The 15915-nt window shown below is 42.2% G+C and overlaps 1 protein-coding gene across 1 annotated transcript in view; it reads left to right on the forward strand.

Moving 5' to 3' along the window:
* The window catches only part of CASR (calcium sensing receptor), a 175211-nt gene that overhangs the window by 96477 nt on the left and 62819 nt on the right, over positions 1–15915 (forward strand). The window contains exons 3-4 of the mRNA XM_073310598.2: positions 4954–5260; positions 11466–12347. Coding sequence (XP_073166699.1) covers positions 4954–5260; positions 11466–12347 — 1189 coding nt within the window. The remainder of the gene's footprint in view (positions 1–4953; positions 5261–11465; positions 12348–15915) is intronic.

The raw sequence follows: 15915 nt of genomic DNA on the forward strand, positions 1-15915 counted from the left end.
AAATTAGTTGTAAAAATTATAAACTACTTTAAGTTCTAAAGACGATTCTTAAGAAGGTAACTGTCCAGTTGGTTATAAACCCCCAACTAAAGAATTTTACTGACCTCAATCAAATCTATGACTTAGAGCTGGTTAAAAACTTAATATTGAAACCAAATTATCTAATATCTGAATCACTACCTCAGAGCCATTATGCTTCTTTCTTAGAATTGAATTCTAGTGGGGTGACTAGAACACATATTATAAGACAGACTCTAAGAAAACATTTTGATAAGCAGGAGTTTGACAGCTCTCTTATGAACCAAAGTGTTTGTTACAGTTTAAGTTTCTTAGGACTTTTAAATATAGAATACCAAAGACACTTCAATGAGTATCTTCACGAGACAAGGATTATGGGAGTTTAAACTTTTTCTCTGGTAACTTCACCATGTGGACGTTGTGGATTCTCATACATACATGCACACAATCACCCTTTTGCATCCTATAATTAGAAAATAAAAAGCCTGGGACATCTCCCAGCTAATAAAAATAAAAGACAAAATAAAGATAACAAGGGTTTGCGACCTCTTCAGCTTTCACAGTCTTTTGGACTTATTGTCTAGGAGCTGGAACCTGCAGTCAAGGAGCAGGTAGTGATGTTCTGCTGGCACAGCACATCTCCGTAGGTACAGGGACAGAGTGCTCAATGGCTGGAGTACCCTGTTTGCTGATGTTGTGACTTCCTCTTTACAAGATGATCAGCCTTGGGGATTCTGGAACATCAGTTTTCTCTCAGGTGGCTTGTTGACTCAAAGGTGAGGCTTCTCAATCTGACCCTTGAGTTTTACAGTTTGAAAACTTCATAGATTCCAAGGCCAGAAGGGACCATTGTTATCATCTAGTCTGACCTGCTTATAACATAGGCCATAGAGCTTCCCCAAAATAATTCCTTTTTGAAGTAAACACATATTTTAAAGAACCCATTCAACCTTGATTTAAATATTGCCAGTGATGGTAAGTTGTTCCAATAGTTAATTACAATCACTGTTAAAATATATCCCTTATTTCCAGTCTGAATTTGTCTAGCTTCAGCAACAAGCCATTGGATCTTGTTATATGTCTGTCTGCTAGATTGAAGAGCCCATTATCAAATATTTGTTCCCCATGTAGATACTCATGAAGTGTGATCAAGTCACCCTTTAACTTTCTCTTTGTTAAGCTAAATAGATTGAGCTCTTTGAGTCTACCACTATAAGGCATGTTTTCCAATTCTTTAATCATTCTCGTAGCTCATCTCTGTACCCACTCCAATTTATCAACATGCTTCTTGAATTGTGGACACCAGAACTGGACACAGTATTCCAGCAGCGGTTGCACCAGTGCCAAATACAGAGGTAAAATAACCTCTCTACTCGTACTTGAGAATCCTCATTTTATGTATCCAAGGATTGCATCAGCCCTTTTGGCCACAGCATCGCACTGGGAACTTATTCTTAGCTGATTATCCACCATGACCCCCAAATCTTTTTCAGAATCACCTCTTCCCAGGATAGAATCCCCCATACTGTAAGTATGGCCTACACTCTTTGATCCTAGATGAATACGTTTACACTTAGCCATACTAAAATTCATATTGTTTGCTTGCGCCCAGCTTACCAAGTGAGACAGATTGCTATACATAAGTGACCTGTTTTCTTTATTATTTTATCGCTCCCCCAATTTTTGTCTCATCTGTAAACTTTATCAGTGATGATTTTATATTCTCTTCCAGGTCTTTAATAAAAATGTTAAATAGCATAGGCCCAAGGACAAACACCTGCAGGACCCCACTAGAAACACACATGCTTGATAATGATTCCCTGTTTATAATTATATTTTGAGACCTATCAGCCAGTTTTTAATCCATTTAATGTGTGCCATGTTAATTTCATATCATTCTAGGTTTTTAAGCAAAATGTCATGCGGTACCAAGTCAATTGCCTAACAGAAACCTATTACATCAATTCACTTATCAGTCAAACTTGTTGTCTCATAAAAAATGTATCAAGTTAGTTTGACAGTATCTATTTTCCCTAAACCCATATTGATTGGCATTAATTTTATTACCTTCCTTTAATTCTTTATAAATCGAGGCCCATGTCAGTTGCTCTGTTATCATGCCCAGGATCAATGTCAGACTGACAGGTCTATAATTACCCAGGTGATCCTTTTTACCCTTTTTATATATTGTCACACTCGCTTTCCTCCAGTCTTCTGGAACTTCCACAGTGTTCCTAGACTTGTGGAAAATTAGCATTAGCAGTCCAGCAAACTCTTCAGCCAAATCTTTTAAAACTCTCGCATGCAAATTATCCAGACCTGCCAATTAAAAAATATGTAACTTTAATAGCTGCAATTTAATATCTTTATGATACAATGTTGGAATGGAAAGAGTATTGTTAGCATCATGTGATATGACCATATCATCTGTCTTTTTCACAAATACAGAACAGAAATACTTATTGAACCCTTCTGGTTTTCCTGTGTTATTATTGACAATTCCAATATTTCTATCTAGTACTGGTCCAATACCATTGTTAGGATTTTTTTTGTTCTTAATATACTTAAAGATCTCCTTACTATTCTTAACTCTGCTGGTCATAGAGTTCTCCTTGTGTCCCTTTGCTTCCCTTATCAATTTTCTACAATTCCAAGCTTCTCATTTATTTTCATTACTATCAGCTTCCCCTTTCTTCAATTTGAAATTATTTATTTGTTTATTTATAGCTGTCTTCTCTTCACTTACTCAGGCCAGGTCTACACTACAGACTTATATCGGTATAACTGCGTTGCTCAGAGATGTGAAAAATCCACATCCTTGAGCGATGTAGTGATACCAACGTAACCCATGGAGCAGGCCATGCTATGTCGGCTGGAGAGCTTCTCCTGTCGTCATAGCTACCGCCTCTCATGGATTAAATATGCTGATAAGAGAATCTCTCCCGTCGGTGTAAGAGTGACTTCAAAGTGTTACAGTGGCGCAGCTGCAGCTGTGCTGATGCAGCATTTTAAGTGTAGACCTTCCCTAAGCCTGGCAGCACCTCCCTCCAAGATCTTTGACAGATCATGTGTGAGGCCTACCTTGTAGTCATGCAGCCTGATCCAGTCAGGTTCAAGTTAGGTCATCCTTTACTAGTGTCAATTCTGGAAAAGTCCTCTTTAAAAAATAATTTAAAAGGGAATTCTTTGCCAGAGAATGTTGTGAAGGCCAAGACTATAACAGGCTTCAGAAAAGAACTAGATAAGTTCACGGAGGATATGTCCATCAATGGCTATTAGCCAGGATGGGCTGGGATGGTGTACCCAGCCTCTGTTTGCCAGAAGCTGGGAATGGGTGACAGGGGATGGATCACTTGATGATTACCTGTTCTGGTCATTCTCTCTGACGCATGTGGCATTGGCCACTGTCATAAGACAGCATACTGGGCTAGATGGACGTTTGGTGTGATCAAGTATGGCTGTTCTTATGTTCTGAATGTTTTCAATTAGCAAGTTTAGCACATCACAGGGATAATGCTCACTCCACCCCAAGGTGACACTCCAGACCTGAATTCCTAGTGCCCTGATGCCCATTTCTGATTGTCAGTGTATGTCACTGTGGAAGCTCAGTCCAGAGCTGAAAAGCAGTCCTGAAATACGGCTTTGCCATTCCAGAGCAGAGTGGCAGCAGCAATCTTATGAGGCACTCCTTAAATATCCATGAGTCATGGAGTTCCCTGCCAAGATCTACTTGCGAGGTTCTGAGCTCCTATCTAAAGGCAACTGCCCTGATCATTATAACAGAGGAAGACTGTAGTTGAAGCACTGGACTGGGACCCAGGACTTCTGTATTCTTGTTACATTTTTCAAAACCATCTAAGTGATTTAGGAGCCTATATCCTATTTTCAAAAGTCAGACACTTGGGAGAATAAATCCGACTTTGGCACTTTTGAAAATTTACACACTATTCCTGTTTTTTCTGTAGACTTGAAAATCACTTCCCCTCTCTGTGCATCCATTTCTCCATTTGTAAAACAGGCAGATTGATACTGACCTATTTTGCATGGGTGTTGCGAGGGGCAATCCATTCAATGTTTGTGAGGTGAATGCCTGGTAATAATTACAGTGCTTGCGTGATAGTTAGTGGATATAACATTTATAAAGGTTTATAAACATACAAAAAGACTGAGCTTCAGGAAAATCGAGGTTCATTCCCTGCAATGGAATACATCCACCTAACCCCAAAGGTGATCCCTGTTCATGACTTGATCAGGAGTAAAACCACAGGTCTCTGGTCAGGAAGGAATTTGATCTTGTCCCCAAATCTGATAGGCCTTTCAATCTTGTAAGTGTGAGCAAGGATCACCCTCTTGAAGGATCTCTTCCCATATGTACCCAAGTTAGATCTGGGGACTAAGTAATTATTTTGTATCTGGTCAGGTCTCCAAGGTACAAGAGATACCAAGCAGCACTTCAGACCTGATCTCCTTCATCTTCCCCAGACTCCGGGGCGGGGGGTGGGGGTGTTAGAAATCCACAGCCAGCCCTGGATGAGAACCAGATCCTCAAATCCAACCCACTCCCAAATATGTGAGTTTGAAATCTTGATCCAAATCTTGCAATTTAGGCCCATCTTTTCCAGGGACCTTTTCCTGCACCTACTGAAGTCAATAGCAAAACTTTCCATTAAATACAATAGGATGTAAGACTGGGCTCTTCACACTATACTGTGATTTTGATTTTCATATCTAAAACCTCCAATTCGCGCTCTCTTTCTCTCTCTCACGCATGCGCGCACACACACAAAATCTCTCAATCTGTTGCTTACATGCTCTCTTGTTCACTATATCTAATATGCACTTGCTTTCTCTCTCTCTCTTTCTCATCCGTACACTGTCTCCCCCTCTCTTTCTCTACCTCCCACTCTCTTATTTTTATTTCTTGCTCATTTGTAGGTATAATTTCCGAGGTTTCCGGTGGTTGCAGGCTATGATCTTTGCCATAGAGGAAATAAACAGTAGCCCGACCCTCCTTCCAAACATGACCTTGGGATACAGGATATTTGATACCTGCAACACTGTCTCCAAAGCCCTGGAGGCCACACTGAGTTTTGTGGCCCAGAACAAGATAGACTCCCTGAACCTGGATGAGTTCTGCAACTGCTCAGACCACATTCCTTCTACTATTGCAGTAGTGGGGGCAACCGGCTCTGGGATCTCCACTGCAGTGGCCAATCTGCTGGGACTCTTTTACATACCTCAGGTACTGCATATTTTTCTCTTATTTAGCTTACAAGGTGGTTAGATCTTAGGGCCTGGCCTGTCTACTCTATAGACTAACCAGGCCAGGGCAAAGTTAGGTGAAACTATTTTGTAAAATAGCTAATTGTTTGTAGTGTGGACAGAAAAACAAATCTACTGAGTCATGTTCAGGAATTGTATTACAACCTAATGTGATCTTAGCTCCTTTTAGTCCTTTCTCCAATATAGACAAAAACAGTTTTAGCATGGAGGGCCTAATTGTAAGCTTTCTTGGTAAGGACTTGCAGTACAAATAGGCCCTCAAAGTGCCATGAGATGGACAGAACCCTTATGTGACTCACACAGACATTTACAATAACATAACAGTACAACCTGGTCAATTTATATGATGTGACACAACCTATTCCTTTCATAAATATTTTGTGTCACGGAGGACTCAGTATTTTTGTTGATGAAATGTGCTATATTTCACTCTCCAGAATTGCCAGGTCTGTGTGTACTGACTGAATAGGTACAGCCTTGGGCAATGGCACCGCAAGCTTCCATTTGCCACTCTCTGCCAATTTGCCCTAGCCCTGCCCTAGCAGGACCACTTTTAGAAGCACAAAAGGAGTTCAGTCCATTCTTTCCTTTACCTGTCTGTTGAGACTGCCAACAAGGTCAGTTACTACAAATTGCATTGTTTGTTTGTGATGTGAACATTTGTGCTGCTGGGAATTGGATTGAAATGCATCCAACTCATTTCATAAAGCCAAAGGCCACCAAGACGCCAACAGATGGAAACAACTTCCAGCCACAAGCAATCTGGAGTAGACAGAACCTATGATTACCAGATACATATCTCACTGACATTCTCTTCAGTGATTTAGTTCCCTGAATACCATTAGTTCAAATAAATCATTTGCAGTTGCCATTCACTACAGACAACTGGCTCATTGCTATAGCTGGGTGAATTTTTTGGTTTGCTGGCAATTCTTAAAAATCAAAAAAAGGTTCATTTTGTGTCAAACTGAACAATACATTTTTCGTCATTTTTGGCTGGTTGAAAACGTGGAAAATAATTCACACAGAGTCCAAACAAACTATTTTGTTCCAATTCAACTCAAAATTTTTACTTTCAGTTTTGGGTGTTTTTAACAGAAGCAAAGGAAGACTAGTTTCAAAAATAAATGGAGGAGCAAGAGGTGCCCTCTTTATAACTTTTAGACCAGTGCATAAGGCACTGCTCTGGGAGACCTGGCTTCAATCCCCGCCACCCACCCCACCCCCGATGAGGCAAAGGTATTTGAACTTGAGTCTCTTGAGTCTCAGGAAAGTGCCTGAGCCACTGGGCTATAGGACAATTTAGTGTGGGATTTCCTCAGTCTGTTCTGCTGAAGCTTTTCCACTATTTATAAATAATTAAATGGTCATTGGATCAGGGACTTGAAATTAGGTCTCCCACATCCTAGGTGAGTGCCCTCCCCCAGCCACACACTCTATAGAATCATTTTCTCTATCTTTTTGTGGCCCAATGACCATTCATTGTTATAAATAGTGGGAATTCATAGTCATTCAAAAACTAACCCAGGCCTTAAATAAACAAAAGCTATTAAATCTCATCATGTATTTTGCTACACAGTCTTATACAAACTCTGCTGTCATTACAACAAACATTTATGGAATTAAAATTTGGTTTATAATATGTGCATTACAACATAAAGTTTTAGCATAACATTTACACTTGAGTACTTTAGCACAAATATAAATATCTTCTTGCCCCTCTGATCTTCCTTCAGAGATGACTTTTCAGTCAATAAATAGTGTGACCTAAAATGAGGTGCATGTCAGCTGTTAGAAACTGGTCCCATAACCCCACTATACAGTTACCAGCCTGTTGCTAGTGGATCAAATAATTGTGCCCCAAGTGCTTCCAAGCCAAAGGAGTTTGTGTAGAATCTGGTCACTATTTCTAGCTCTGAGACTGTAGGGCACACGCCCAGGCTCAGGCCTCTTGTCTGCAGCCTTCTTTGGGATGCTGTTGTCCAGCTGCTCAATAACCTGAAACCAGTCAGTCCTCCTGCCACACACACACACACACACACACACACACCCTGCCCAGCTGCTTATGTATGTCCTCTTGTCTGGACTCTTTGGCTTACTCATTTAATCGCTTCAGGAACAATGTGGCAGGAAAGTAAGGAACCCAGGCGTAACAAAGAGATTTCTTAATCACAGTGACTTTACTCTTAAAATGCTTGACAGTTACAGATTTTTGAAAATAACAAAAATCCTGAGACACAGGTTCCCCTAGTCAGAGCTTAGCTCACCCTTTCTGGGAGCCCAGTGTTCATCACATTTCAGGCTGGGCAGAGTCCTTTCCGTCCTCTGTCTAGTGCAAGTGCTTCCTGTGTGTGGCGGTCATCAGTCCCCTGCGCAGAACAGAACTATTCTACTAAATAGGGCCTCCTTCTCTGTGCCAAGTGCTCAAACGGTGAAGTTTTATATCCATCAGTTATGCTTGTACCTCCCCCACCCTTGTGGGTCCCTGTGTAGAAAGACCATTATTATTTGTATTACCCTAATGCCTAGGAGCTCTAGTCATAGACCAGGACTCCATTGTGTTAGGTGCTGTACAGACACAGAACAAAAAGACAGACCTGCCCCAAGGAACTTATAATCAGAGGATAAGACAACAGACAATAGATGGATATAGACTGATGGAGGAGTACAAGGAAATAATGAGACAGTATTGGTCTTTGCTTGAGACAGTATTGGTCGGCATGATAGGCAGTGATCTCTCCACAATAACAGTCTAACAAGTGTTTTGTAGGCATCACAGCACAGAAGAGTTTTGAGGAGGGATTTGAAGGAAAACAATTAAGCAGCTTTGTGGGTGGTTAATCAGAGCATGTCCCAAGTGTGTGGGGCAGCATGGGAGAAAGCACGAAGATGTTTGTTTGAAAATTTAACAAGTGGGCAGTGGAGGCATTAAGGGTCTATCAGAGACAGAAATCAACTTCTTGATACTGAATGAGGGATGATAGGTGGTGGGGAATAGGCTGTGAAGGCCCTTGAAAGTGAAGACAAGCAACTCATGTTTGATGTGATAGAGAAAGGGGAGCCAGTGGAGGGATGCAAAGGTGAGCGGTGACATGGTCAAAGCAAGGAAAGGCTAGGAAAATGGTCTTTGCAGCAGCATTCTGACTATTCAGAATATGAGTGGGGGAAAGATTGTTTTTGTCAAGGCCAGAGGGAAGGATATTTTCAGTAGTTGAGATGTTAGATGATGAGAGAGCTTTGATGAGACTCTTAACGTTTTGTGTGGATAAGGAAGGCTATATCTTAGAGATGTTATGCAGAGAGAATTGGCAACTTCAGATTATCTTTAATTAAAAAAAATGCATAATACAAAGGAAAAACCCTAAAAAAGTTAAGGAATAATTAGACTTCATCAGTCAAACTCTGCCAACTTAATAAATACAAACATGTTGAAACTGATTCTTTGCTTGCCATCAGTGGTATAAGGTGTAGCTCTTTGGAATTGCACAGAGGAACTCCCCTTCTTAGCACCTTCCAAAGTGAACAGAAGGGCAACTCTTGTCCTGCAGACCTAAAAGTAACAGAAAAAGAGCTCAGCTCCTGAGTACCTTATGAGGTGTGCCGGCATGGGACTCCTCTCCTGTACCCCCGACTCACTTTAGAAGGTGTTAAGGTCTTCAAAAGAGGAGCTTCTCTTCTATAAACCTGAGGGTGGGCAGTGCTGGGAATATTCTTTGCTAGCCAGGCTCTTTCTTTTCTCTCTCAGAAGAGTTGACATCTAAAATTTTAAATGCCAGCATTTTAGCGTGCAAAATTTTACGCATCAACATAAGGCATTTTTTAATCTATCGGCTTTTGCAAAAGAAATAGTAAGAAACAATAGTGCTAGAAAAATCACAGGAACAGGACTGTGATCCACAAAGCCAGCTTAGGTACCTAGACTCCCTATGCAATGAATGGGGAGAAATAGGCATCTTCAAATGTGATCCACAAAAGCAAGCACGTTACGCAGGGAGCTGCCTAAGCTAGCCAGTGGGAATCCAAAGCCTGCCCCTTTCACAGAGATAGGTGTGTATCTCTGCGTGTGATTTACAATCAGGAGCCCCTCTCCTGGAGTCTTATAACTTAGGCACCTGCCTCACTCCACACAAAACAGCAAGTGGTTGTAGAGGTGCCCACCTGCTAGCTTTTAGCCCAGTGGTTAGAGCACTCGCCTGGGATATTAGAGACCCACGTTCAGGTCAACCTTCTACCTAAGGGGGAGAAAGGATTCGAACCTCTCAGGTGCATTCTGTCGCTGCGCAGGTATGGATATTCTGATGTGGGACTTTCTCAGTTTCTCCTATTGAAGTTGTTCCACTGCGTATAAATAATTAGAGAATCACTGGAAGAGGGGACACCGGGTCTCCCAGCTCAGTGCCCTAGCTACCAGGTGACAGAGTCATTCTCTTTCTCGCTCTCTGGCCCAATGACTCTTTAAGTATTTTCTGCAATGAAACAGCTTCAACAGAAGAGGTTGAGAAAACTCTCACCACAAAATATCTCAGTGTTTAGCACACTCTCCTAAGCAGTGGGAGACCCCTGTTCAAATCGTTTCTCCCCCTTAGGCAGAGATGGGGAAATCAAACCTGGGTCTCCCACATCCCAGGTGAGTGTTCTAACCACCGGGCACCACCACAGACCCTTTTCCTGCCAAATTTTGAATGGGACCTGATCCGGTAGGTGGCCTCTGAGCACACCTGTCAGATCAGGCCTTGCATGCAAGATAGGTGCTCCTCTGCCTGTCTTTCCCCAGTTCATGGATCGCTCTGGGGCTTAGGCAGGAGATTGGTGTTTGGACACCTTGAGTGAGGCATGCCCAGAGGCAGGAATGTAGGCACCTAGGGAACTTTTACTGCAAAAACTTTGACACCTACAGCATATGGAAGGAGTTTTGTGAATCACAGTGAAGCCTAAAACTGGGATTTAGGATCCTAAACCACAGTCTTATTCAACTACGTCTGGGCTTTAGGTGCTTATGCACCTTTGTGTACCTGGGCTTTTGTTCTTAAATTCTTTTAGATGAATAAAAATCGGATTTTATGTGGGTTTTTTTCATCTTTCAAAGTCTGAAATGCTAAAGCAAAGCCATTTGTACATTAGACGGAGTCCTCAGAAAAATTAGACATTAGTCCTGAAATTTCAGAGGAATAATTTTCAATTCTTTCAAATCCCTATATTAGTCAATGTTTTTTCTTCTAAGTTTCTAGAAGATTTAATCTATCCCCTAAGAGTAAGTGGTACAAATTTCATTAGGAAAAAACATTTGTTTGCAGCCCTAACAAAAAAATTGAAATTCCACTTTAATTGCAAAACTCAATGCACCGTGACCATGGATTCAGTAACTTTGCCTTCATAATTACCACACTGCTGCTTTTTTGAGATTGACCATGGATATTTTGAATAAACTATTTAATAAATAGTTTAATACGAAATAAACTATTTAATACTATCCACAGGTCCATGTCATTTCTGATTTCTCACGCACTTCTTGCACCGAGACTGAAATAATAGTTGGCGATGGTATCGCATGGAGATCTGATGGCTCATGGCTAAGTCTGCTTAATGGAATGCAAGGAGAAGGGAGTGGAGGAAGGACTTCAGGAGGCCAGTGATGTAGCCGAGGTTGTGATGATAACAAAAGTCTGTAGATGTCACATTCAGGGAGGGAGCATTTGTATTTTATCTGAATTGATATATACATTCTTAGTTTACTCAAATGACAAGTTCTTGTTTTTCCAGATTTGGCAAGAAGTGCAGAGAATTGCTTGTGTGATCTGCCAGTGGCACACATCTCTGTCCATTTCCCCCAGTCTGTGTGTCTACGTATTTCTGCCCCATTTCCCCAGATCTCTGACCAATGAGGTATACATATGTCTGCCCCACTTATCTAGCTCCCTGAGAGCTAGGGACACACTGAGCACACATTTCTGCAAGTCATTTATTACCACAAGAACATACCCACATTTCAGTTTCCATCTGAAAATGTAATTTCAGGCACTATAAATGCCCAAGCGTAAGTGGCTGGCTGAGCATCACCATCTCAGATTACGCATCGAGATGGTGACCCTAAAACAAGACTAGGCAATTTATCTTCATACAGCTTACTTAATGAGCCATACTGCTTGCTCCCTGTCCTCCTACAGGTCAGTTATGCCTCATCCAGCCGACTTTTGAGCAACAAAAACCAGTTCAAGTCTTTCCTCCGCACGATCCCCAATGATGAGCACCAGGCCACTGCAATGGCAGATATCATTGAGTACTTCCGCTGGAACTGGGTGGGAACAATTGCAGCTGATGATGACTATGGTCGGCCAGGGATTGAGAAGTTCCGGGAGGAGGCAGAGGAAAGGGACATCTGCATTGATTTCAGTGAGCTCATCTCCCAGTACTCAGTGGAGGAGGAGATCCAGCAAGTGGTGGAGGTCATCCAGAACTCCACTGCTAAAGTGATTGTTGTCTTCTCCAGTGGACCGGACCTTGAACCCCTCATCAAGGAGATAGTCAGGCGTAACATAACTGACAGGATCTGGCTGGCAAGTGAGGCTTGGGCCAGCTCTTCCCTGATAGCCATGCCAGAGTTCTTCCATGTCATTGGAGGTACCATTGGGTTTGCACTGAAGGCAGGGCAGATCCCAGGCTTTCGTGAGTTTCTACAGAAAGTGCATCCCAAGAAATCCACCAACAATGGCTTTGCCAAGGAGTTTTGGGAGGAGACCTTTAACTGCTACCTCCCAGAAGGGTCCAAGAATCTCCCAGCTTCAGCCTCCTTCCACAAGGGCCATGAAGAAGGAAGTGGAGTTGGAAATAGCACAGCTGCCTTCCGTCCCCCTTGCACAGGGGAGGAGAACATCACCAATGTAGAGACACCATACATGGACTACACACACCTGCGGATATCTTATAATGTGTACTTGGCAGTGTATTCTATTGCCCATGCTTTGCAGGATATATACACATGTACCCCTGGAAAAGGCCTCTTCACCAATGGATCATGTGCAGACATTAAGAAGGTTGAGGCATGGCAGGTAAGTCTTACTTTCAGTATAAAGAGTGCCTATGTATGTATATCCATAGAATAGAGACCAAACTGGACAGGATCTCTCCATTGCTGTCCTGGGAAAGGGTGCCTTTGACAATCTGGGATTGGGAAGAGAAGGGAATCTGAGAAAATAAGTAAGCAATAACACATTTTGGAGTTCACTTTCTCAGTCAATTTCTATGTCTTTTGCAATCCTATAGCATTTTTGCCTACCAGCCAAATTTTAAGTTTGATCCCAATGTCCTAATTAGATATAGGCCCAAACTAGAGAATGTTGAATCCTGGAGGAAAATAATTTGCGACTATTTAGCAAATACTAGGCATTCGGTTTATTTCAACATTCAAGTCTTTTCGCATCTGTGAATTTACAAAACTTTAAAATGGATCTGAAAGATTTGGTCAAATTTACATAGTCAATAGATGTATTCTGCCCAGTGTGATACTTAGGCCTTTGGTCTCCAAACTTTTCACACTGCACCCCCTGCTACCCTGTCTGTGCCCCCCAACCCTGGGAGCTGTGGTCAGGAGCCACGGCCAGGAGTGGAGCTGCAGCTGGGAGCTGGGGCCACAGCTTGGGACAGGGCTAGAGCAGAGTGGGGGCCAAAGCAGGGCTGGGTGGTGCTGCCTCCCTGCCCCCTGTGGGGACTGGCCTTGGTCCTGCTCTGCCTGCTAGGGAGGTGAGTCCCACAGTTTTGGGACCACTGACTCAGGCAATTAATTTTATTCTCTGATACTTTGCAAATACTCCAGATGCTGCCATATGTTTGGCTGTGATATTCAACATTCAATATTTTCTAATATCAAATATATTTTCAAAAATGGTAATGTTTTTAAAGTCCCCCACCCCATATGCCAACATTTTATTCCGCAAATACTTTTTGCCCAGCTGTAGCCTGAATCAAAAGTTTGGATCCAAACACCTCTGGAATCAGAACTCCCCTGAATTTAAGGAGATCTTTTGACTTCTCATGGTACTAGAGCCTGAACTCTAACCCAAGCTTGAATGTCTACACCGCAGTTAAACAGCCCCTTAACCTAAGCCCCGCAAGCCTGAGTCAGCTGGCATGGGCCAGCAGCGGGGTCTAACTGCAGTGTAGACATAACCCCAGAGGCATCTGTCTTTCAATGCCTTTCTGCCAGACTGGCTGTCAGAGCTGCACAAATATGTCTGTACAAATGTCACAAAATTAATATATATTTGAAAATGATTCTCTCAACTCTGTAAACTAGGAGAATAAAAAACAAAGTATGCATAAAAATAATGTATTCAGAAATATGTGATATTTGTTAAATAGATTATAGGAAAGAAGGCAATAAATCCACTTTTGGAGGATTTGTCAGATGCTGAAAAATAGCTACAGCACTTAGCGAAGGATGCTAGATAAGAATAGTAGGTACCAATATTTATCATGGAGAAGAGAACTTGGCAGAAGGAAAGAGTAGATGGGGGATAAAGCAGAGAGTTTGGGAAGGGTTGGAGGATGCAGCGGGAGCCGACAAGTGGGTGAAGCTATATATTAAAGTATATTTAAAATGACAACCATTATGTGGTGGTGGCCATTGGCATTATTTGATATTTGTGCCTTTTTTAAAAAAATCATTTTGACCTCACCTGAATAGCACTAAATGCCAGGTGTGTGATTTGTGTACTCCAGATCAAGTATTGCCTCAGCATCTCCCTACAGGTTTTCACCAGTCACAAGGGAAATGGCTTCAGCTCACATAGATACATCCCCCAACATCTTCAGAGCCCTAGGGAGCATCTCAAAGCTGAGAGAAATTTGTACTTTCCTCCCAAAACCCAATTTCATTTCCATGGACAAAGACAGCTCAGTCAGGATCTGTGCTACCTTATCCAAAAAATAGTGTGTAAACCCTTCATAGTGACTAACTCTCATCTCTGTCACAAGGTGTAAAGAGCCTGGGTTAACATGGCTTGTTACCACTCAGAAAGGTTACTCTGATGAGGATTTCACACATGCTGTAGTGCCGGTGAAGAAAACTTTCTTTACCCTCTGCACAGCCACAACATAAGATTCAAGAAAACCTTTATGCCAGAATCAATCCAATACACAATGGTGCTTCGGCTATTGGCTCTCACCATCTTCTCTTTCACTTAGTTAAAGGGTTTCTGAGTACCAAGGTGATCTGTGATGACAGAGCCAAGAAGGTGTTTAGGAGCTACTATACCAAGATGGCTCCTAGATAACAGGAGCTCAAGATGAAGATAACAGATGATTATAGTGTCTCAAACCACTGGCAAAGTGGTATGTTGATAAGACAGTGTTCCTCCTAAGAAGTCTTGGCTCCATTAGCCTCAGCGTAAACTTCTGGACTCTGTATCTTGTGGCAGTAAACTCTACAGTTTAATTATATGCTGTGTAAAAAAAAGTATTTACTTGTATCAGTTTTAATTGCTTTGCCTTTCATAGAATCATAGAATATCAGGGTTGGAAGGGACCTCAGGAGGTCATCTAGTCCAACCCCCTGCTCAAAGCAGGACCAATCCCCAACTAAATCATCCCAGCCAGGGCTTTGTCAAGCCTGACCTTAAAAACCTCAAAGGAAGGAGATTCCACCACCTCCCTAGGTAACGCATTCCAGTGCTTCACCACCCTCCTAGTGAAAAAGTTTTTCCTAATATCCAACGTAAACCTCCCCCACTGCAACTTAAGACCGTTACTCCTTGTTCTGTCATCAGCTACCATTGAGTACAGTCTAGATCCATCCTCTTTGGAACCCCCTTTCAGGTAGTTGAAAGCAGCTATCAAATCCCCCCTCATTCTTCTCTTCTGCAGACTAAATAATCCCAGTTCCCTCAGCCTCTCCATGTGCTCCAGCCCCCTAATCATTTTTGTTGCCTCCGCTGGACTCTTTCCAATTTTTCCACATCCTTCTTGTAGTGTGGGGCCCAAAACTGGACACGGTACTCCAGATGAGGCCTCACCAATGCCGAATAGAAGGGAATGATGATGCCCCTCGATCTGCTGGCATTGCTCCTACTTTTACAGCCCAAAATGCTGTTAGCCTTCTTGGCAGCAAAAATAAAGGGAAAGAGACGGCTAAGGGGAGATATGATTGAGGTCTATAAAATCATGACTGGTGTAGAGAAAGTAGATAAGGAAGTGTTGTTTACTACTTCTCATAACACAAGAACTAGGGGTCACCAAATGAAATTAATAGGCAGCAGGTTTAAAACAAATAAAATTAAGTATTTCTTCACACAACGCACAGTCAACCTGTGGAACTCCTTGCCAGAGGATGTTGTGAAGGCCAAGACCATAACAGGGTTCAAAGAAGAACTAGATAAATTCATGGAGGATCGGTCCATCAATGGCTATTAGCCAGGATGGGCAGGAATGGTGTACCTAGCCTCTGTTTGCCAGAAGCTGGGAATGAGCGACGGGATGGATCACTTGATGATTACCTGTTCTGTTCATTCCCTCTGGGACACTAGCCCCTGTCGGAAGACAGGATACTGAGCTAGATGGACCTTTGGTCTGACCCGGTAGGGCCATTCTTATGTTTTGATGCCCCATTATGAGAGGAATAAC

This window comes from Lepidochelys kempii, chromosome 1 (assembly GCF_965140285.1).
Source record: "Lepidochelys kempii isolate rLepKem1 chromosome 1, rLepKem1.hap1, whole genome shotgun sequence".
In the NCBI taxonomy this organism is placed as follows: Eukaryota; Metazoa; Chordata; order Testudines; family Cheloniidae; genus Lepidochelys; species Lepidochelys kempii.